This window comes from Salvelinus sp. IW2-2015, linkage group LG16 (genome assembly GCF_002910315.2).
Source record: "Salvelinus sp. IW2-2015 linkage group LG16, ASM291031v2, whole genome shotgun sequence".
In the NCBI taxonomy this organism is placed as follows: domain Eukaryota; kingdom Metazoa; phylum Chordata; class Actinopteri; order Salmoniformes; family Salmonidae; genus Salvelinus; species Salvelinus sp. IW2-2015.
Genome location: NC_036856.1, coordinates 7,973,011 through 7,997,097, shown reverse-complemented (window position 1 = coordinate 7,997,097; position 24,087 = coordinate 7,973,011). Strand labels below are relative to the sequence as shown.

The 24,087-nt window shown below is 41.7% G+C and overlaps 1 protein-coding gene and 1 long non-coding RNA gene across 4 annotated transcripts in view; one reads left to right on the top strand and one right to left on the bottom strand.

The window, feature by feature from the left end:
* LOC111976096 (roquin-1-like) overlaps window positions 1-18,003 on the bottom strand; it is a 30,738-nt gene extending 12,735 nt beyond the window's left edge. For all 3 annotated transcript variants that reach the window (XM_024004842.2, XM_024004843.2, XM_070447492.1), the window contains exons 1-7: window positions 17,656-18,003; window positions 12,599-13,064; window positions 2,533-2,653; window positions 1,186-1,422; window positions 838-1,013; window positions 440-640; window positions 212-344 (exon numbers count right to left, since the gene is read on the bottom strand). In XM_024004842.2, the coding sequence (XP_023860610.1) occupies window positions 212-344; window positions 440-640; window positions 838-1,013; window positions 1,186-1,422; window positions 2,533-2,653; window positions 12,599-12,829 (1,099 nt within the window). In that variant the 5' untranslated portion in view covers window positions 12,830-13,064; window positions 17,656-18,003. The remainder of the gene's footprint in view (window positions 1-211; window positions 345-439; window positions 641-837; window positions 1,014-1,185; window positions 1,423-2,532; window positions 2,654-12,598; window positions 13,065-17,655) is intronic.
* A 2,611-nt stretch (window positions 18,004-20,614) lies between these two features.
* LOC111975820 (uncharacterized) lies at window positions 20,615-23,454 on the top strand. Its single transcript, XR_002878869.2, has 3 exons — window positions 20,615-20,923; window positions 21,173-21,229; window positions 21,395-23,454. It is a non-coding gene; the product is annotated as an uncharacterized lncRNA (long non-coding RNA).
* The last annotated feature ends 633 nt before the right edge of the window (window positions 23,455-24,087 follow it).

Below are 24,087 nucleotides of genomic sequence, written 5' to 3'. Positions count from 1 at the left end.
ACATTTTAAAAAACGCATACAATTTGGATTCCTTTTACTGATACATAACTTTTAAAGTGAGCGTGTTGAGGGCTTTTCACACTGCCGAGCCAAGCCAAACAAAACTGTACTGAGCGGACAGTGTGTACAGAAATGATCCGGGCCAGCACAGTTTGGTACGGGTCGGAACGATAGTTTGAAAAGGGTATTGATGTACTGTGAATGGACCAACCTGGGCTGGGGTCGATGTTGGCAAGCAGCTCCAGGTGTGGTCGCAGACGGTTCAGGTTGGCCGGGTCGCCTGTCCTCTGCAGGGCGATGGTCAGCTCCTGAACGCTTTGAGCAAACGACGCTGGTGTCTGCAACTGACACACACACAAAATCTCTGTTCAAATACACAGCAACACCACTAGGGCTCACATTTAAGTTACATCAAAATACACACACACTTCCTACGTACCTTGTCGATGATGGACTGCATGTGGGACTTGTGTGACTGGTCCCCGTAGAGCAGAGAGGACCACTGGTCAGGGGCGATGCGGAGGCCGCCCTCCATGGCGATCTGGACAATCTGGGAGTCATGTTCGCGCCGCAGTGCCTCGTATGTCCGGAACTCCTCCTTCAGCTGCATCAGGGACGAGTCCTCGTCTCGCTTGGTCACCTGAAGACACAGGGTGACAGACAGGACATCAGGGTTGTGTTCATTAGGCACCAATATGAAGAAAATGCACCGTTTTTTTTTTTACGGTTTCAGTTGTGTGCCCTAATGCAGTAGGCCCTGTAGAGGAGCTGCACCACGTGGCCTATGCTGGTCTTAGAACCATGTTTAGGTGTATGTTTGTAGGTAGTCAGACCTACCTTAAAGCAGGAGGCCCTGTAGAGGAGCTGCACCACGTGGCCTATGCTGGTCTTAGAGGCCTGGGGGAAGCGTGGCTCTAACCTTTGGACCACAAACAGCACCAAGACCTTCCTGGACAGAGCGGAGCCGTCCTCTAGAGCCAGCAGGACCAGCTTCAGAGCCTCCTCCTGCATCGCTACAACAACACATGCATAATATTTTCACATGCTTCCGATAGCATTCATTTTCTCAGTCGTTCAGGGCAGATGCAATTGAAACACTGTCATTTGGGCCGTGTGTGTGTATGTGAATGAGTGGCTTGCTCGCTATTTTGCCCGCCTGTGCTTGCGCTTCTGTCTGTTTGTTACCTGGGCCGAGAAACTGGCAGCCCCTTGCCCTGACTGCAGCCCACAGGTTGGAGGAGAGCTGCTGGGGGTTCTGGTGCTGCAGAATGAGCTCAGTGACTGTGCGCTCCCCCAGGGACCTGGCCGCCCGCGTGGCCCTTACCCGGCCCTCCTCCTCCACCAACTGACAGTGCACCAGGGTCACCAGCTTCCTCTGCATGGGCCGACTCAGAGAGCTTTGTGCACCGCTGGTGCTCAACCCTACACCCGGAGAGAGAAGAAGAGGAGTGTGAGAGAGCGAGAGAGAGAGAGAGCCTGAGGTTGTATCCATAGCAACTTACAACCAGTGCAACAGTAAGGGAGGAATTGTGAAACAGTTAAATACACGAGGATCAAAGCAAATGGATAAGGATGAAAGGAAAGTGTGAGGCTGTGAGGAGGGGGAGAGAGAAGAAGCACCATTCAATAGACTTGGGCAATACACTGTTTATACCGTATGCCAAGCTATTCCGAAATACAGTGCTGTGAAAAATAATTCTCTAGTTTTGCGTATTTTTTTATACTGAATGCTATCAGATCTTCAACCAAAACCTAATATTAGATAAAGGGAACAGATAACAACAATTACATACTTATTTTATTTATTTCATAAACAAAAGTAATGCAACACCCAATTCCCCTGTGTGAAAAAGTAACTGCCCCCTTACACTCAAAAACTGGCTGTTCCACCTTTAGCTGCAATGACCCTTCCTGTAGTTGTTAAACGCTTCCTGTAGTTGTTAATCAGGCTCTGACGTCTCTTCCATGCAGAACTGCTTTAACTCAGCGACATTTGTGGGCTTTCAAGCATGAACTGCTCGTTTCAAGTCCTGCCACAACATCTCAATTGGGATTAGGTCTGGACTTTGACTAGGCGGTTCTGCATGCAAGAGTGGGCCTTCATTTCTCCACAGCGCTGTGAGAGACTGATCAACAACTACCGGAAATATTTGGTTGCAGTCATTGTAGATACATGTGGGACAACCAGTTAGAGTGTAACGGGGAAATTACTTTTTCCACACAGGGGGATTGGGTGTTGCATAACTTTGTTAATTAAAAGTATACATTATTTTGTTATTTGTAAGGTTGAAGATCTGATAGTATCCAAAATAGAGAATCAGAAAGGAGGCAAATACTTCTTCACGGCACTGAACACTAGTGCACTAGAATAGAATGTGGATTGTCATGAGTGGATACAAAGGGAGAGTGGGTGAATCTGATGCTATTAAATATGATATGTTGAGAAATTAATGCAGGGTGAATAGAAGCTTTCCCCATAATTAATGAGCCATGGTTGTGACGGTGAGCAGGATGAGGCGGTGTCTGACTGACCTCTGCTGTTGCTCAGTGGTTTCAGGTACAGAGCCAGCTCCTCCACACAATCACTGGCTTCCTCATAGTGGGCTATGTCCTCTGGGCCCGTCAGCAAGGTGGTAGGCTGCCGCTTGGGCACCTGGGGAGAGAAAACAGACACACCATGGTCACAACACACACGTTTAAATATAGTTTCCATGTCCATTGTGTGTGTGTGTGTGTGTGTGTGTGTGTGTGTGTGTGTGTGTGTGTGTGTGTGTGTGTGTGTGTGTGTGTGTGCTGTCTCTTATACACATCTAGATGTGTATAAGAGACAGCTGCATATAAACGGACCGAATTTAAGGGACAAAAAAAAAGATATGCTATAGTAATGTTTTGATTAATAAAATGGTAAAGTGTACAACCATTTCAATGTGTGTATCCTAGTAGGCAGTAGGAACAAATCCTCTGATCAACCACTTGGTAGATGCAAGGTGGAGCATGTCTTGTCACAGGGCAAACCACACCAGTAATGGTGGTGCAGGGTTCAGACGTGATGAAAAAAAATCAAAATGGAGGATAGAGGATGTGATGGGGCCAAACATTCCTTCAGACCATTAAACAATCCGGAAGAGAAGCACTATCCTGCACACTTGCCTTCACAAACATCTGACACATGATCGAAAGAACAGTCTCTTGCAACTTGACACACAAGTGCAAATTACCACTGTCAAAAGAGTGGAGAGATGGAGGAATAGGGAGAGTTTCAACTAGAGGTCGGCCGATTAATGGTAGACACGCCTGGTCAAGCATCTATGCAGTATAAAACAGTGCAATGTAACAGCAATATTTAGACTTAGGGTTGCCACCCGTTTGATAAAATATGGAACGGTTCCGTATTTGACTGAAAGAAAAAACGTTTTGTTTTCGAAATGATAGTTTCCGAATTTGACCCTATTAATGACCAAAGGCTCGTATTTCTGTGTTTATTATTTTATAATTAAGTCTATGATTTGATATAGTAGTCTGACTGAGCGGTGGTAGACGGCAGCACGCTCGTAAGCATTCATTCAAACTTTACTGTGTTTGCCAGCACCTCTTAGCAATGCTTGAGTCACAGTGCTGTTTATGACTTCAAGCCTATCAACTCCTGAGATTAGGCTGGCAATACTAAAGTGCCTATTAGGACATCCAATAGTCAAAGGTATATGAAATACAAATGGTATAGAGAGAAATAGTCGACGCGTCATAATTCCTACAACCTAAAACTTCTTAACTGGGAATATTGAAGAACTGGGAACATTGAACCACAAGCTTTCATATGTTCTCAAGTTCTGAGCAAGGAACTTAAACATTAGCTTCTTTACATGGCATATATTGCACTTTTACTTTCTTCTCCAAAACTGTGTTTTTGCATTATTTAAACCAAATTGAGCGTGTTTCATTATTTATTTGAGACTAAATATATAATATCTATGTATTATATTAAGTTCAAATAAAAGTGTTAATTCAGTATTGTTGTAATTGTCATTATTACAAATATATATTAATAATCATCATAATCGGTCGACCTCTAGTGTCAACCTGGTCTCAGAGTATTTTGTATTATTCTGTACGTAAATCCGATACATTCCATTTAGTATGATATATTACGTTTCGTATGGTATGTATTCATTTGTGTATGCCCATCACCAATTTGAAATATGTTAAATTACAAATCGTATTATGTTACAAATTTGCAAAACGTATATATGTTACGAATTCTAGCTAGTCGAATAACATTAGCTTGCTTGTTAACGTTAGCTAGGGTAAGGGTTAGGGTTAAGTTTAGGAATTTGGTTAAATGATTAAGGTTAGGGTTTGGTGAAGGGTTAGCTAAAAGGGTTAAGGTTAGGGAAAGGGTTAGCTAAAAGGGTTAAGGTTAGGGGAAGGGTTAGCTAAAATGGTTACGGTCAGAGTTAGGGGAAGGATTAGCTAACATGCCAAGTAGTTGCAAAGTACCTAAAAAGTAGTAGAAAAGTTGATAACTAGGTAATGGATCTCTCGCCAGAGAGTGAAGTTTCCGTGAGTGCGCTCCTCCTTGACCCTAGTGCCGGTGGAGAGATGGGTTCATGCCAGAGTATGTCAGCGGTTGGAAATCCTGCTCATCACTCATGGAGTGGTGCTTGTGTACCGCTCCACATCCTTTCCAACCGCTCCGTTAAGAACCGCTCCATGCTCACAGGAAAATAAATGCCGCTCCGAATTAGCTCCATTCATTAAAATCACAATTTAACCAACACCCATCTATTTCTGTGACTATCTGGACCTTTTGGTTTTTAAGTATTGACACCAATCATATGATTTGAATGAAAAGTATTTGAATAAACATGAAAAGGTAAATGTAAGAACTGCACAATATCAAATAAGCTAAATGTCATTAAAACAGCATATAAACACTAAATAGGTCAGGAGCCAGACAGGGAGCCTAAGAAAATTATTTTGGCTATATTATTTCAAGGCTATAGTCTACAAAGAAATACATTGTGAAGCATTTGTGGGTGAAACACTAGGCTGGTACAACATTTCGTCGTATTAAATCATCAGTCTAAATTGCGCATATAGGCTGTGACTTACTTAAAATGAAGTACAAATTAAACGAAAGACGCCTTATTAGGCTCAGTGCCTTTGAATTCATTTTTAGAAACATGAGCATGGCCAGAGTCTGTGGCTTCAGGCTCATGCGATGGAGCCTGGAGATCAGACCAGCAGCGGAGAATATCCTCTCCACACTTGCATAGCCACTGGGGATGCTAAACACCCTTCGGGCCACTCTTGCCAGGATGAGTTAAATAACATTTTATTTATATTAGGAAGGTTTTCAGGCAAAATAACCCAATCAAAATGGAAAGCTCCTTGAAAGTGGGGAATATTCCAAGCCTATTGGGCCAAAGTCAATTATTATATACGGTTGAAGTCAGAAGTTTACATACAGTAAGGTTGGAGTCATTAAAACTTGTTTTTCAACCACTACACACATTTCTTGTTAACAAACTATAGTTTTGGCAAGTCGGTTAGGACATCGACTTTGTGTATGACACAATACATTTTCCCAACAATTGTTTACAGACAGATTATTTCACTGTATCACAATTGCAGTGGGTCAGAAGTTAACATACACTAAATTGACTGAGCTTTTAAACAGCTTGGAAAATTCCAGAAAATGATGTCATGGCTTTAAAAGGTTCAGAGAGACTAATTGACATCATTTGAGTCAATTGGGGGTGTACCTGTGGATGTATTTCAAGGCCTACCTTCAAACTCAGTGCCTCTTTGCTTGACATCATGGGAAAATCAAAAGAAATCAGCCAAGACCTCAGAAAAAAAAATTGCAGACCTCCACAAGTCTGGTTCATCCTTGGGAGCAATTTCCAAACGCTTGAAGGTACCACGTTCATCTGTACAAACAATAGTACGCAAGTATAAACACCATGGGACCACACAGCCGTCATACCGCTCAGGAAGGAGACGCGTTCTGTTCCCTAGAGACGAACGTACTTTGGTGCGAAAAGTGCATATCAATCCCAGAACAACAGCATTGACCTTGTGAAGATGCTGGAGGAAACAGGTACAAAAGTATCTATATCCACAGTAAAACAAGTCCTATATCGTCATAACCTGAAAGGCCACTCAGCAAGGAAGAAGCCACTGCTCCAAAACCGCCATAAAAAAGCCAGACTACGGTTTGCAACCGCACATGGGGACAAAGATCAAACTTTTTGGAGAAATGTCCTCTGGTCTGATGAAACAAAAATATAACTTTTTGTCCATAATGACCATCATTATGTTTGGAGGAAAAAGGGGGATGCTTGCAAGCCGAAGAACACCATCCCAACTGTGAAGCACGGGGGTGGCAGCATCATGTTGTGGAGGTGCTTTGCTGCAGAAGGGACTGGTGCACTTCACAAAATAGATGACATCATGAGGGAGGAAAATTATGTGGATATATTGAAGAAACATCTCAAGACATCAGTCAGGAAGTTAAAGCTTGGTCGCAAATGGGTCTTCCAAATGAACAATGACCCCAAGCATACTTTCAAAGTTGTGGCAAAATGGCTTAAGGCCAACAAAGTCAAGGTATTGGAGCGGCCATCGCAAAGCCCTGACCTCAATCCTATAGAAAATGTGGGCAGAACTTAAAAATCGTGTGCGAGCAAGGAGGCCTAAAAACCTGACTCAGTTACACCAGCTCTGTCAGGAGGAATGAGCCAAAATTCACCCAACGTATTGTGGGAAGCTTGGGGAAGGCTACACGAAACGTTTGACCCAAGTTAAACAATTTAAAGGCTATGCTACCAAATACTAATTGAGTGTATGTAAACTTCTGACCCTCTGGGAATGTGATGAAAGAAATAAAAGCTTAAATAAATCATTCTCTCAACTATTATTCTGACATTTCACATTCTTAAAATAAAGTGGTGATCCTAACTGACCTAAGATAGGGAATTTTTACTAGGATTAAATGTCAGGAATTGTGAAAAACTGTGTTTAAATGTATTTGGCTAAGGTGTATGTAAACTTCCGACTTCAACTGTATGTGTGGAATTATTTTGATTCAGAATGGCCCTCCCAAAAAACAACATCCGTAGCTTGCTCTCGAATAGCAAATAGAGGTTACGTGCCTGGTAGGCTACACCGGTTGTAAAGCGGATTAAATGTGCTTAAATTTAAGAACTGAGCAATCAATAGCTGCACGAGACCTCTTTTAAACTGTGTTTCCTCATGCGACTGGGCTTATAAGAACCCGTTTCACTAGGCTCTGTAGGCATTGGGCTCTCCAACTGTTCCAGGAGCTCTACGCCTATGCGTAGAGTTATTTGGCCACTTTAGTTGTGATACGAACCTTATCAAAACATCTAGGCGTATGGGCTCGGCTACGTGATGCATTCAACTATTTAAACAGCGTGCGCTGTTTCTTACCACACACTGGGCATCATTGATAATATTCTGACCCATCAGACTATTCTCAATTTAATCTTGTCAATAAATATACTAAATATTGTGTGTGAAATTAGTTTTGATTTAGAATGGGCTATTATCATGCACCTGTCAGAACAGGGGCAGGGGGGAAAAAAGACATGTAATCCGTATGCACTTGAATAGGGAATGGAGGTAGTTTTCATGCCAGCCAGGTAGGCTACTCCAGTTGTAAGCAATGTGCTTAGTGTTAGGAAAGTTTGAAAATAAATATAGTAGGCGTAGCCAATAGAAAGCTGATGGAATCTTCTTTTTAATAGAGGCCATCAACTCTGTTTTATCACACAATTGCATCACATAGCCTATAGAAATGTTGTGCAACATGGGCTTATAGGAACACTTATTTCATTCCATGCATCAACCAGCTATGCGGAGTTGGCTCTCGTTTTACAACAGGTGATCCCATCCCGCTCAAACTCAACGCCAGGGCTCTCATGAAGTGTTTGATTTGATTGCATTTGCATTGCTGTCAGAGTGATAAGAGGGACAATAGAGTGCTGAGTACCAGGCCATTAGTGACCGTCCGTTAGCAAGTTTGGTAGGCTACTAATGATGGTCATGACTCGGGACTTGCCAGTGTGGCACACCCTTTCCCTTTCTCCTTCCCCTCAATCCATCAGACCTCTGATGTTTGGCAGCTGTAAGAGGAGTCGTGCCGAGGGAGCAAATGAGTATCAGTGTTTGCTGAGTCATTGGGTTTGCCAAGGAAGAGGAACTCTGACACACACACACGTACGTCATCCCCCCTCCCAACATGACATGCAGGTCTCCACCAAGCACTCCCAGCTGCAGGAAAGTTCTAGATCATAATTTCAGCAAACCCTTAACCAGCCGCAGTTGCTGGCTGCGCCTGTAGCTGCTCTCATTTTGAAATCCAAAAGCCCCCCTTCTATTTATAGATATCTGTTAATGTGTACACATTGTGTAGGCCGACTTCTAGTGAATTCATTCATATCCCATGAGTACAAAGAGCAGGATCTGGACTGAGCACTGTGGAGAGTAGCAAAGGCAAGGAGTTAGCAGTAAGGCAGTGTTTTCTGTGTTACATAACATCTGTCACATACTACCTCTGCCAAAGCTATTTGGGCCATAATAACACGGTATTATACCTTGTCACATGGAGATAGTATGCTGAGTGCCTTCAACACAGGGCAAACCAGCACTTCACTTAAACACCCTATGGGAACTATTATTAACCGATGAGGAAGTGAGGCCAACTAGCATGCTGGTTGATTTATGAAACATGGTGGCACACCCTTTTACCAGAGTTTTTTTTTTGTTTAGCTACATCTCTTTTTGAAAAGTAATTGGACTCCAAACAAACAGCCTTCGAACTGGAGCTCAAAGGTTTGCTTTCAGTTTCTCTGCAAACTAGTGCAGTTTCATCCACACATACACACTCCCATTCTAAAAAGGCAAAATTTGCATTAAAAGGGGAAGGGGGTAAAACTTTTTCCAGTTTACTGCTGAGGGTGTAAGACTGCCTGTGTATTTGTTTTGGTTGAAGGGTAATACTTTTTAGCGTGTGTGTCTGGGTCAGTGTGTGTGTGTGTGTGTGTGTGTGTGTGTGTGTGTGCGCACGACATGTACAAGTGTCATTTAGTTCTCTTTCAGTCGACATCTCACTATTGGATACGCCCCTTGTGTCCTATTTGCAGAAACCTTATTCAATCACTCCTAATAGGCCAATCAGAACTTTGTAGGCGTGAACCCCGCATATCTATATAGCATCCGCAATGCTCACGCAACCCGACTTCAACTGTATATTAGTAAGCTATGTGTAAAGACAAGATTAAATTAAGAATATATTATCAAGTGCTTGTCAAATTGTGAATGAGAGACTGATGAACTGTGTGCAGCATGCGCAAGAAACAGAGCAGAGTGCATGCCTTTCATGGAACTTTTTTCAAATCATCATTAGACGCATCATGCAGAGCCTTAGAATGTATTAGAAATAGAAACATAGAGCCTAAGGTTTGTATCACTACTAAAGTTGCATGAATAACTCTAAACTAAGCATATATGAGGACCTGTTACTACTTTGGAAATTGTTTGGGGAAAATATACTTTATTCAGCTATGTTCAATTGTATTCTTCTTACTATAAAAAAAGATAAAATAATGCCACTGGAATTATAAGCAAATATTGTCTGTTAAATGAACTAGTGCAGGCCAAAGCCATATGGCATAGCCAGATCAGGGCCTAACATAAGATAAACACGTTTAGCATTTAACGGTCAATTACCATGAGACCGGCAGTTTTTTTGCATGACAATTACCAGATGATCAAATGTCATGACAGCTACAGCCATAAGTACCACAAGTGAAACCTAGAGGAACCTTTGACCACAACATCGGTGGGCTGATATCTAAAAATCAGAATGGCTGCCTCACAGTGTGCTGAGTCCCAGCCACGCGCTACGTTATCCTGCTTCAGGATCCATGTCAGCCTTCCACCTTTCATGTGTGCACTCTCTCCTTGCCCTTCCTTCTCGGTTGTGGTCTCTCTGGCCATCACTCCTTCTCGGAGGTTAATCTTTGTGACATTGTGACTAACAGTAGTTCTTCCTGTATCCCTTCGAATGCGTCACAGTAGCTAAATAAAACAACCGCTGGGGACAGTAAACATCTCATGACAGTTATTGTCCCTCATGTGCAACATTGGTTGAGTTATGAAAACACAGCCACATGTTTTTTTTGCCTAACCAGCAGCAAGCTAGTATCATGTTTCTGATAAAATCTCACAAATATGAAACAGTGGTATTGTAATGAGCAGTGGGGATTCACTGACCGTTTGTGCGTGACAGCTATTGATACATCAAACAGATATCATCTTGCAGAAACTGATAGCATGTGATAGATACTTCCTTTTTGTGGCCCTGAAAGGCAAACTGATAAATGGTTTTGACAATGTTCGGCTTCAATTTGTACAGGAAAAAAACTGACACAGTGCATTCAGAAAGTATTCAAACCCCTTGACTTTTTCCACATTTTGTTACATTATAGCCTTATTCTGAAATTGATCTTTTTTTTTTATCCTCAAATCTACACACAATAGCCCATAATGGAAAAAGCCAAAACAGGTTTTTAGAAACTTTGGTCAAAACCCCCCAGAAATACCTCATTTACATAACGGTTCAAATCCTTTGCTATGAGACTCGAAATTGAGCTCAGGCGCATCCTGGTACCATTGATCATTCTTGAGCTGTTTCTACAAGTTGATTGGAGTCCACCTGTGGTAAATACAATTGACTGGACATGATTTGGAAAGGCACACACGTCTATACAAAAGGGCCCTAGTTGACAGTGCATGGCAGAGCAAAAACCAAGCCATGAGGTCGAAGGAATTGTCCGTAGAGCTCAGAGACAGGATTGTGACGAGGCACAGATCTGGGGACACAGTGGCCTCCATCTTTCTTAAATGGAAGAAGTTTGGAACCACCAAGACTCTTCCTAGAGCTGGCGGCCCGGCCAAACTGAGCAATCGGGGGAGAAGGGCCTTGGTCAAGGAGGTTACCAAAAACCAGATGGTCACTGACAGAGCTCCAGAGTTCCTCTGTGGGGATGGGAGGACCTTCCAGAAGGACAACCATCTCTGCAGCACTCCATCAATCAGGCCTTTATGGTAGAATGGGCAGACGGAAGCTACTCCTCAGTAAAAGGCACATGACAGCCCGCTAGGAGTTTTCCAAAAGGCACCTAAAGGACTCTCAGACCATGAGAAACAATATTCTCTGGTCTAATGAAACCAAGATTGAACTCTTTGGCCTGAATGCCAAGCGTCACATCTGGAGGAAACCTGGCACCATCCCTACGGGGAAGCATGGTGGTGGCAGCATCATGCTGTGGGGATAATTTTCAGTGGCAGGGACTGGGAGACTAATCAGGATCGATGGAAAGATGAAAGGAGCAAAGTACAGAGAGATCCTTGATGAAAATCTGCTCCAGAGTGCTCAGGACCTGACTGGGGCGAAGGTTCAACTTCCAACAGGACAACAACCCTAAGCACACAGCCAAGACAACGCAGGAGTGGCTTCGGGACAAGTCTCTAAATGTCCTTGAGTGGCCCAGCCAGAGCCCGGACTTGAACCCAATCTAATATCTCTGGAGAGACCTGAAAATAGCTGTGCAGCGACGCTCCCCATCCAACCTGACAGAGCTTTAGAGGATCTGCAGAGAAGAATGGGAGAAACTCCCCAAATACAGGTGTGCCAACCTTGTAGACTCAAGTCTGTAACCGCTGTCAAAGCTGCTTCAAAGTACTGAGTAAAGGGTCTGAATACTTAAGTAAATGTTATATCAGTTCAGTTTTTGCAAAAAAATCTGAAAACCTGTTTTTGCTTTGTCATTATGGGGTATTGTGTGTAGATTGATGAGGGGAAAAAACTATTTCATCAATTTTAGAATAAGGCTGTAATGTAACAAAATGTGGAAAAGGTCAAGAGGTCTGAATACTTCCCGAATGCACTGTAGCTCTCCCATAAGACTCAAAATATGAACCCTTTAAGACTTAGGTACAACAGCCAGAATAAGATAAAGATAAAGACAAGTGAAAGTTATTTTGTCTCTAAATGTAATGGGAAAATTGCATTGACTGGCAGAATAAATCTGGCCCAATCCAGAATCGGGTAAATTGCTACTACACAACACCACTATTCCTGACACAAGACAAATGAAAGACACCAAATTCCCAAACCAGATATTTTGTTTGTCAGTCGTTAGTCATCACCAGTCCATGTATGAGCATAAACAATTGAGTACCGTTCCCACGCTACATTAACATAACCTACATTCACCTCACCAAGTGATACACAAACTGTCATTAGGAGAATAGGGGAGAGAATAAGGGGAGCAATTGTCCAATGCAAATGTGGGGTACTGTCCCAACAGTAACAATATTCATAATCTTATGAACGTGACATTGAGTGAGTACCTAGCCTACCATCTCATCTGAGTAGTACCTACCTAGCCTAGCCTCTCACCCGAGTAGCACCTACCTAGCCTGTCTCACCTGATTAGTACCCGAGTAGTACCTACCTAGCCTAGCATCTCATCTAAGTAGCACATACCTAGCCTAGACTATGTCTCACCTGTCCTCCCACCAGCTGCAATAGGGCAGTGTTGACAGGCAGCAGCTCGATGTCGGAAGCGATGGCCGTCTGGTCGAAGGGGCAGGCCTTGCGGTGCAGCTTGTTCAGGCACATCTTGCAGACGGTGTGTCCACAGCCCAGGCTGATGGGCTTGCGGACGCTCTCCTCGAACAGCTGGGTGCAGATGGGACACAGCAGGAATTCTGTCCATTGCGGCGCTTGTACAGGCATTGTAACCCACAGAGGTCACTAGGGGAAGCACGATGGCTTCGACAAACACCTGCCCTTTCAAATAAAAAGGTAGATCCTTCGGTGTGTTGGTGCGTTGCCACGTAGGGTGCGTTTTCTTTTCGAAAACAAAGTGACGCAAAAGATCTGACAAATTCCACTGGAATCAAAAACTCTTCTAAACATCAATTTTCTTCTAAATGTTCAGACATCATGAACATTCAGTACGTGGTATGACCTGAAAAGACAAAAGAGAGAACAGTCAACTGCATACACCAAACCCAAAGAGCAAACAGATTAATCCTGTGGGAAGAAAAAACATCCAAATTTGCTTAACTACCTAACTATGCTATGACCAGCTAAAAGCAGCAATGGTGCAGCAGATTCACCTGTCTGCCCTTTCAGTAAAGGACAAAACCAGCAGGACGTCAATGAGACTCCCCTGTTGTCTTCACTGAGGTCTGGGAGCGTTGGGGTATCCCCCAGCAGCAGTCATGTTCACTAAATGCCAGCAGGCTGATGAGTTACTTACAATGGCTATTTTAAGACCGTTCCTCTGTCCAATAAAAAGCGCTCATCTGAAAACAGGAAGTTTGGGGCTTCAATGGGCAGAGACTGCTTCTTGTTGCTGTATACGAACAGGTTACCGTAAGTGAATAGCCACATTTCAGCTGCAAAAGTGAAACCCTAGGCTAGATGTTATACCATTATTGATGCGTAACGAGTGGAAAGAAACATAATTTCGACTGTCTCATCGCATACCAAAGGGAGTTTCACATGATTAATATTAGGTAAACCTTATGCAACGTGAGCATGACTATCCGGAAACAACCAAACGATTCACTCCAATAAAACATTGTCTTTATGTAATCACGTGCCGAACTATGATTCACTTCACAAGCATGTCTGAGCCTGTAGACAGAAAAACACTTCTGCTGCTATGTTGCTGTGACCCCATTAGTGCGTATCAACTCCTCTTTTCCACTAGAAATGATTTGAATATCAAGATAGATGCCAATACAAAAGTCTGCTGTGTAAACCTCTCTTATACAAGCAGTGCTCTCAAACGCACCGAAACAAGACAACCCCACCAAAATAAAAGACTCACCACAAGAAGGTATGGATGATATGACGAAAATGCATCTGTTGCAACATGAGTGGACAGACAGAGAGGCTAAATCACTTCTTAGTTTGTTGCGGATTTCCAGAGTATAAGATAGTCTACTCCATGATGCTGGTACTGGTTAGCTAGTCTGCAGAGATAGAAACACTATGCGCCTAGTGTTGCCACTTTCTCACCTGACATGTGACTACAATGAGGAAGAGGTTCTCAGTTGATTTATGCTCCCGGAAGCAAAAACAAACCAAACAAAATAGTCATTAGAATTTGCCTAAAGCCTGCACTTATCCTTGTATCTGATTCAAGATGGACGTGTGTAACATGCAAATGATCTCTTTTGTTCAAATACGTGCCCGTGCCACCGCCGGCCCGTCACTAAGGCATAATTTGGTCTTGTGGCCAGTGTCAAAAAAGTCACAACCGATGTCTTCGACCTGAACAAGGATTTCACAGGATGAAAATAGCCAGAGGGGTGTACTCAGTGGGTGAGTTACCAATCAGAGTAGGGCTGTGGCGAAGGTAGCAACATACGCCACATGAAATAGGAGCAGGAAACACCCTCACGGTGATGCTGAGGTGAGTGGCCCAGGATGTGAGAGTGTGTTAAGCCTGGGAATTGGCTGTAACAGGTGACAACGGAACAACAGGGGCTTTTCCTCAGTCAGTGTTTGACAGACAGCGGGAGAGTACCCTTTTATAAATTCAACTACATACTAATCTACACCGAGAAGAGAAATATTCCTATGTGTTTCTGGGAAGGCTGATGGACATTGAGGTCACTGCCTGGGACTGCTCTGGTTCCACTCAAAATGCAGTAGCAGAAGGCCATCTGTCATTTCCTGTAATACTTCTGGACAAAACAAAATGGTGTAATAGGTAGGCTATGTCTGCATGTGATCTAACAACACAAGACCTAATAGATAAGTGAATGCAGTGCAGCCTTGTCCATAAACTACAACTACTTGAAATAGAGCAATTGAAGGAAAGGGGATACCTAGTTAGTTGCACAACTGAATCCGTTCAACCAAAATGTGTCGCATTTAACACAACCTGAATCAGATAGGTGTGGGGGGGCTGCCTTAAATCGACATCATCGGCGCACAGGGAGCAGTTGTTGTTGGGGGTTAACTGCCTTGCTCAAGTGCAGAACGGCAGATTTGTCCACCTTTCTGGCTCAGGGATTCGAAACAGCGAACTTTCGGTTACTGGCCTCTTAACACTCTTAACCGCTAGGCTACCTGCCGCCCTTTGAGGTCAACTTCCACACAAATCTTCCGTTGACATCAATAGTTAGGTTTCCATCGTATATGCAACAGATTATCATGCAAATATTATAAAGTCCACTTTATTTTTTAATATGCACATTTTCCCACTAGAGGTTTGTTTCCACCAAGCTGACTTGCTGCGGATACAAGGCTGTGTGATGACGTAAAGTTAGTACACATTAAAAAAATGAATAAAAAACAAAATGCAATGCGTTTCTATAGCATTTTTCACTATATCGATGGTTTTGTCACACAAACTGTTGCAATAAATGGCAAACTTGTCCAATCTGGTTTTCACGTAGGCAACAGTTCGCTGATAAAGTGGACACTGGATAGGTTAGGTTATATGATGAGTTGGATAAGAGCAAGATCATGTGTATTTGTTAATTGGCAGCTAAGCACTGATCATCATGTTACTAGCCTACAAATGAACACCCTTGATATTTATTGGAACGGAGCATCAAGCTCATCACCGTGCACTTTCACCACCCTGTGAAGTTCATTATTATCTGTAGCATCTGTAGCCTAATAAACTGGGCATGCTTTTTCAAGTCGTAGTGGTAGGACCACACAACATAGCACTGCCTGACTGCAAATTTACCTCAACATGGTTATTCTATCAACAATTGTGCAGAAAATAGCTTCCACCACAATTTGTCACATAATTCAGTTTACGGACACAAAAAGATCCCACCACGTCGAACGAACAAATAGTCTGTCAACATTTATACAATTGTATCGACACTTCCTGATTCCATCACCGTGGGCGTGATTTGTTGTTGTTGTTGGTATGACTTTACTCACATAAAAACTGGACACTGGAAACGTGGTTACTGTAAGATCAGGCACAATAGTTTGAATTACGTGGACGTGAATTACGTGGAAAGACGTTTACGTCTTTCACCCTCATCGCAGACTGATGCGACACATCCTGCAGCGACTTCTAGCCTAGACAAAATACAGCCTCTGTCTTCGCTATGACTCCTTCACCAAAGTGAGGTTACAATTACATGACTAAATTTACACCCAACTCACCCTGACCGTCTGGCTGTTATAGCCTGGCCTAGCCTGGTGTGGTTACATTTCACACAGTATTTAGGCCAGACCCTTTTACTCACATCTAACTTACGCAATTGTGCATGTTCAAAATGCCATGTAAATCATGATGTGAAACTGACAGTTTAATGTTGACTAGCTATCCTAATTGCTGGTCCCTTTATAACGTTCCCTTTATAGCCAATTTCAACTAGACAGGCTACCGGTGTAGAACTCTGTGATTTGCTATCCGGCTGACTGTATTCTATCAGTCCCAAACAAAGTCAAGTAAGGCCTAGGCCTAAATCATAGTGGAAACTGTGGCCACTGCAGACATACAGTCATGATGAGGATGCAGATGCAAACACTCACAGCTAGCAAGCCATTTTTTTGCCATGACTCATAATAGCTAACACTAAGGAACTGCATATACACTAAGGAACTGCATATACAGTCTTACGCAACCACTACTCACAGGCCTAATTACCCTACCCTACACTACACTAAATTAATTCAATCCAGACCAGTATCTGTGATGCATTTTACAATTTTATCATCAAAGCCACAATTTTTCCAGGAATATGTAAAAAGCACTAGAAGTAACAAGTAGTTGCATTTTTGTTTTGTTTCACTGTTCACTCTGGTTATGCGGTTGGGATATTTTAATACAACAACCTGGGAACTCAGTTTGAATAACATGGGCACTTACTCTGTTTTCCACTTTCACAGCAGTAAGATCAAATGTTAAGTTGTTAGGCCTCTGAAAAGGTATTAGTTAAAAGCATTTAAACATAGCAAGCAAATATATCACTACGGTGCAATGGAAACAATGCAAGAGTAGCTAGCTAGTTACTGAGTTACTTCAAAGTAGGCTAGTTAACGTTACTAGCTAGCTAAAAAGGTACCCATCGCAACATTTGGCAAAAGCCCATATAACCTATCTATTTGACTAGTTATAACGCTGTGTCTATCTAGCCCGTTCGATCTAGTTAGCTTTAGCAGAAATACTAGCTACAGAGAACTTGCTAAGGGTAGGTAGTAATGCAAATTAAGTGGACACATGTAAACGTTAGCTAGGATAGCTAACTAACGTAGCTAAGTTACGAGCAAGCTAACGTTAACGTATTGACACAGCCAACCAGTTAGGTAGCTAGCTAGTAATCACAAATACAAATAAAATGAGTATTTTATATACTTCATGCACCTAAGGTCCTCAATAAACCATGAAAAATATCTAGCTCAACAGCTAGATTGGACGGCTAGCCCGGTTAATTAGCTAACGTTAGCTTAGCTGCTAGCATAGCTAAACGTAAATTTGCCGCAAAAATAAAACATGTCGAACATAAACCTTAGCTAGCCAACGTTAGCTGTTTATAGCTAACGTAGTCCCAGCGGCAGAATATACTTACAATTTCCAATAAAATGCCATCAATCTTCAGCTGTTTCTATGATAATATTGTTGTATTTCCTCGGTGTAGCTGGAGCCTGGCAGTAACGAGCAAGCTAGTTACTATCTTTTAGGTAGGGTGTGTGTCAGACAGCACACAGAACAGTTAGGAAAGGTGCAAGACCTGAGAAAAAAATAGTAACACATAGGCAGGTTACTATAACACAATTTCTAAAAGGAAAAGGTTGCACATTTGCTTTACTCTAATTTACATAATAAAAACATTTGCACATGCATATCACTTTTGTTGTACAGAATATTTTGCTGGAAGTTGCACTGATTGGTTATTGAACGAGCCATGTATAGTCCATCCCAGCCTCCACAAAGCATATCACTTGTTGAACAGAATATTTTGCTGGAAGGTGCACTGATTGGTTATTGAAAGAGCCATGTACAGTCCATCCCAGCCTCAACAAAGCATAGTCATATGTTGGCATATGACTGTTAGACTGCACTGTTACATGCTCAAAGTTATTAAAATGTATCAAATACAATGATTTTACTGTTTAACCAATTGGAGAGAACTTGCTTTGTGCATAGGCCTACCCTGTTTATGTTGACCATCTGCAGCACACACAACAGCTACTGTTATTTTATTGTTGCTCCTTAATTACTTGTTATTTTTCTTATTTTTTATTTATTTTATTTTAGTAAATACTTTCTTAACACTTTTTTTCTTAAAACTGCATTGTTGGTTAAGGGCTTGTAAGTAAGCGTTTCACTGTAAGGTCTATCTATGCCTGTTGTTTTCGGCACATGTGACAAATACAATTTTATCTGATTTGACAACTGGGAGGAATGTCATTCAAGACATCAAACAACTGCCTCTGGACTATTGCAGATTTGACCATAGAGATAGCTGACTTGCCTAGTTCAAATATTTTTTCCAATATACACAGTGCATTCGGAACGTATTCAGACCCCTTGACTTTTCCCACATTGTTACTTTAACCTTATTCTTCAATGGATGAAAAAAAAATCTCTCAATCTACACACAATACCCCGTAATGACAAAGCAAAAACTGTTTTTTCATTTATTTTCGCAAAAAAAAAACACAAACACATTTACATGAGTATTTAGACGATTTTCGCAGTACTTTTTTGAAGCACCTTTTTGCGAGTCATTACAGCCTCGAGTCTTTCTTGGATATGACGCTACAGTGTTGGCACACCCATATTTTGAGAGTTTCTCACATTCTTCTCTGCAGATCCTGTCAAGCTCTGTCAAGTTGGATGGGGAGCATCGCTGCACAGCTATTTTCTCCAGAGATGTTAGATCGGGTTCAAGTCCGGGCTCTGGCTGGGCCACTCAAGGGACATTCAGAGACTTGTCCCGAAGCCACCTCTGTGTGGTCTTGGCTGTGTGCTTAGGGTTGTTGTCCTGTTTGGAGGTGAACTCTCCCAGCCCCTGCCGCTGAAAAACATTGATTTGACCATGCCTCACTGTAGGGATGGTGCCAGGTTTCGTCCAGACGTGACGCTTGGCAATCAGGCCAAAGAGTTCAATCTTGGTTTCATCAGACCAGAGAATCTTGTTTCTCATGGTATGAGAGTCCTTTAGGTGCCTTTTGGCAAACTCCAAGCTGGCTGTCATCTGCCTTTTACTGAGGGGTGGCTTCCGTCTGTCCAGTCTACCATAAAGGCCTGATTGATGGAATGCTGCAGAGATGGTTGTCCTTCGGGAAGGTTCTCCCATCTCCACAGAGGAACTCTGGAGCTCTGTCAGAGGGACCATCGGGTTCTTGGTCACCTCCCTGACCAAGACCCTTCTCCCACGATTGCTCAGTTTGGACGTCCGCCAGCTCTAGGAAGAGTTTTGGTGGTTCCATACTTCTTCCATTTAAGAAGGGAGGCCACTGTGTTCTTGGGTACCTTCAATGCTGCAGAAATGTTTTGTTACCCTTCCCCAGATCTGTGCCTCGACACAATCCTGTGGGACCTTATATAGACATGTGTGTGCCTTTCCAAATCATGTCCAATCAATCAAATTTACCACAGGTGGACTCCAATCAAGTTGTAGAAACATCTCAAGGATGATCAACGGAACCATGCATCTGAGCTCAATTTCGATTCTCAAGGCAAAGGGTCTGAATACTTCTGTAAATAAGCCATTTCTGTTGTTTTTTTTGCTTTGTCATTATGGGGTATTGTGTGTTGTTTGATAACTGGTCTGTGGAGCTACTGAAATAACAAGAGCAGATAAGAGAGAATAACTTTACAACTGTTAACTCAAAATAAGAGCTTGTCAAGCTGTTTATAATGATGGATAGATACTGCCTATTGTTGTAAAAAATCGAATCAAATGGCTACCCAGACTATTTGCATTGCCCCCCCCCCCCGCCCCCCCACACACTTCTACGCTGCTGCTATCCTCTGTTATTATCTATGCATAGTCACTTTACAGTTTTTCTCAATCGCTTTGTCTCAATTCTCGATTGAGAATACTTTTTTTCAAAACAAATAACTTCAATCTCTGAAAATTTTCTTTTTTTGTTCACACAAGATTTGAATTTCTTATTCATTTAAGCAAATTGCGTGTTTTGGCACATGTGTCTAAAAGAGTAAGTACAATTGTCTACAATTTGCACAATGACTACATGCACATGACTTGCTGATTAAAACTGATGAGTTGATTCTCAGTGAAATGATCATACTCTTCACAACTTCTAAACATTCCTATCATCGTGTGAGCCGTCACATGCAAAATGATCCATTCAATGATCAAAATCAGTCAGACATACATGTATATGCCATACATATCTATGACATGGAATGGTTGTGATGTCTGCTAAATTGGCAAATTACCTGCCAGGTGACATAGTAATGAAATAGGAATCACAATCTTACCAATCAACCAATCAAGTTTGGAAGCATATGTACGGAGCTTGCCCACAGCACAATCACTATCATTTTTGAACATGGAGGAACATCACAACCCTGAACAGCAGCTACATGCACGTGGAGGAGAAAGAAGAAGATGTGTAAGAATGCGTGGTGGTGGTGTTGGGTAGTGGTGGTGGTGATGGTGATGGTGGTGGTGTTAGGGGAAGACATAATAGAGGAAGAGGCAGAAGGCAAAGAATAAGAGTCCCTGATGAAATCAGAGCCACAAGTGTGGACCATGTCATAAACCATGGTCTTACAATGGAAGAGGCTGGTCGGCGAGTACAGCCTAATGTAAACAGGTCCACAGCGTCATCAATTGTGCAAACATTCTGTAGGGAAAAGAGGTAAATATGTACTCGTCCTTTCATTTTGTTACAGCATTTAATTCACAACAATACATCCACTATTGTAAAGGTAAATCCAAGTCTGAAAATCACAATGTACCGTAAGGTATATATTCAGAATATACAGTAATACAGTAATACAGTAATACAGCACAATTTGAATAGAATATACTATCTGCAACATGAACTATTTGTGAATTCTACATCAAATCATAATGTAATCAAATGACTATGAAACAACTCCACAAGGTGCCATTTGAAAGGAATAGTGACAGAGTAAAGGAGCTGCTTTACCAGTATGTCCAGGTAAACCATTGGTGTGTTTACTGTACTTCAATGAGGCCTGTATATACTTCTTGAAGTTGTAGATACCCATAAGAACACAAAACATTTCTACTTTACTAAACTGTCTGATTCTAGAATAGGCTATGTAAAACTAACTTTATATTTTGTTTCTGTGTTACTATATAGAGAACAATGGAGCTGGAAGGACATGAAATGGTCCACATTCTTTTTTTGTGTGGAAGAGACTCGGTTCAATCTGGCCAAATTGCAGGAGACGTGGCCACAATCTCATTGGACACCGAGCCACAATTGACACACCAGGCCAACGTGGAGGCAATATTACAATGTGTGCTGCCATTTCTGAGAATGGTGTGAGAACACATATTCCACACATTGGGTCCTATAACACCCAACTTCTCCTGGCCTTCCTAAATACACTTTACAGAGATGTAACTGTGTGGGATAATGTAAGCTTCCACCGAACCAACATTGTTAGGGAATGGTTTGCTGCACTTGAAAGGATAACAATGGACTTCCTTCCACCATCCTCCCCATTCCTGAATCGGAAAGAATTGTTTTTTTCATCATGGAGGTGGAAAGTATATGGCATGGTCCACAAGATCAGATGTCTCTGTTAGATGCCATGAATGCTGCTTGTGAGGACATCACAGGCGATCATTGCAGGGGATGGTTGTGCCACGCAAGGAGATTTTCCCCCCGGTGCATCGCAAGGGAAAACATCAGATGTGATGTTAATTAAAATCTCTAGCCAGACCAACAAGAGCGACAGGATGTCCAGCAAGAAGATGGGAACTTGTAGTGTTACGTACTGTGAGGAGATACAATTTATAGTTGTTTTACAGAAGTACCGCAGGTTTTTTCATTGTTGTTAAATTTTTTGCATGGATGTCATTTTGCGGTAATTTTTCTGTTCACTGTATATGACTTTACATGTAAGAAATATGTAAAAATGGACAGGCAAATGTGAATTTTCTGTTTACATGTAACACATTGCTACAAAACTAAATGTACTGTATACATACAAATGTGCATATCCCTTTTTTGTGTACTACAGTATTGTACAGTATTGACTTTTCCCAGTAAACTTTTCCCTACTGTTGAAATCGGTAACTACAAAGCTCAGTGTGATACACAATAGCATTCAGCTAGACACAACTGACATTCTTGTACAGTGCAGTAAGTGTCAACAAAAAAATAGAACAAAACTGAAATTTGTATATAACAAACATTTCCAGGGTTGACTGCCATGGTGAAAAAACATCTAAACATTTTGAGCAGTACGGCTCACACGATGACAAAAAAACATTTCATTTTGGTGGCATTGGCCAATTTACTGACACAATAACTTGGTTTTGAAGTATGAATTAAATGTTCTGGGTGAGTTACTACATTTTGCAGACATGCAATAGAGTTGTGATGTCCCATAAAACAGTTGTGACAATTGCACTTACAGTTTAGTTAAGACTGTTTTAAAAAATGAGCCAAAGCGATTGAGAAACTGTAACACTACCTACATGTACATATTACCTCAATTACCCTGACACCGGTGCACACGGACTCTTCACCGGTACACCCGGTACTTTCATCTCATACTTTTTTAGGGTATTTTCTTAAAACTGCATTGTTGGTTCAGGGCTTGTAAGTAAGCATTTCACTGTAAGGTCAACACCTGTTGTATTCGTCGCATGTGACATAACATTTGATTTGACTGGTCATGCATGCATTCCTTGAAAGCATCAACACCAACCAGTGGCTAAACGGGATCTTTCTGATTAGGGTCTGCGGAGCTACTGAAATAACAAGAGCAGATAAGAGAGAAACTTTACAACTGTTAACTCAATAAGAGGTTGTCAAGCTGTTTATACTTCAACATGTCATGCATGCATTCCTTGAAAGCGTTAAAACCAACCGGCGGCTAAACGGGATCTTTTGACAAATTCAGGAATCCAATTCCCATTTAGGTCTCGTTAACTCCTTGATGGCTGCTTTTTTTCTTTACTCCCTGAGATATAGATGAACAATACATTTCAATGTTGTAAACAGAATGACACTGTGTGATAATCTGGTAGGCCTAACACTAGACATCGCCATCTGGGTCTCCAATTCCTCAGCAAGTTCTCTTGCTTCTTGACGGCCATCCAGCTCAGATGATGCTCTATTCTCTGAAGCCATTGTCTCCACTTCATGAAAGGTAAAACAAATAAATACACAAAATCTAAACATAATATGCAGCACGTTGTATAAGCATACATTGAGGGAAATAACATAAAAAACATATGTATCAATCCCCAATAAGTGGATTTTGTGTACAATCTTTATAGAAAATAATGTTTTCACTTACATGGCGGCAGTAGGTATGTGGCCAGTTGAAACATACAGACAGACAGAGAGAGACACAGACAGGCAGACAGACAGACATAAAGATAGATAGATAGATAGATAGATAGATAGATAGATAGATAGATAGATAGATAGATAGATAGATAGATAGATAGATAGATAGATAGATAGATAGATATACATGTAGATAGACATGTAGATAGATAGATAGATTTGGCTGGTAAAATATGGGGGGTGATCAATGACAGATCGAAAATGCAATGCTTAAATGTTAAAAAGGAATGTGAAAATGATATTTGCATTTTTCTTTTCACATCAGTTAAAATTCTATTAGAAAATGGATAATTGAAAATTACCAATGGTAAACAGAAATTCTAAGTAAAAATTATAAATGGTAAACCAAAAAAGCCAAATGGTAAACAGAAAATCTGTAAATGCAACGTTCAAAATCAAATTGAAAGTCATGTTTTTTGTTTTCCAACTACCCAATCAAGAATTTTCTTTTTTCAATTTCCATT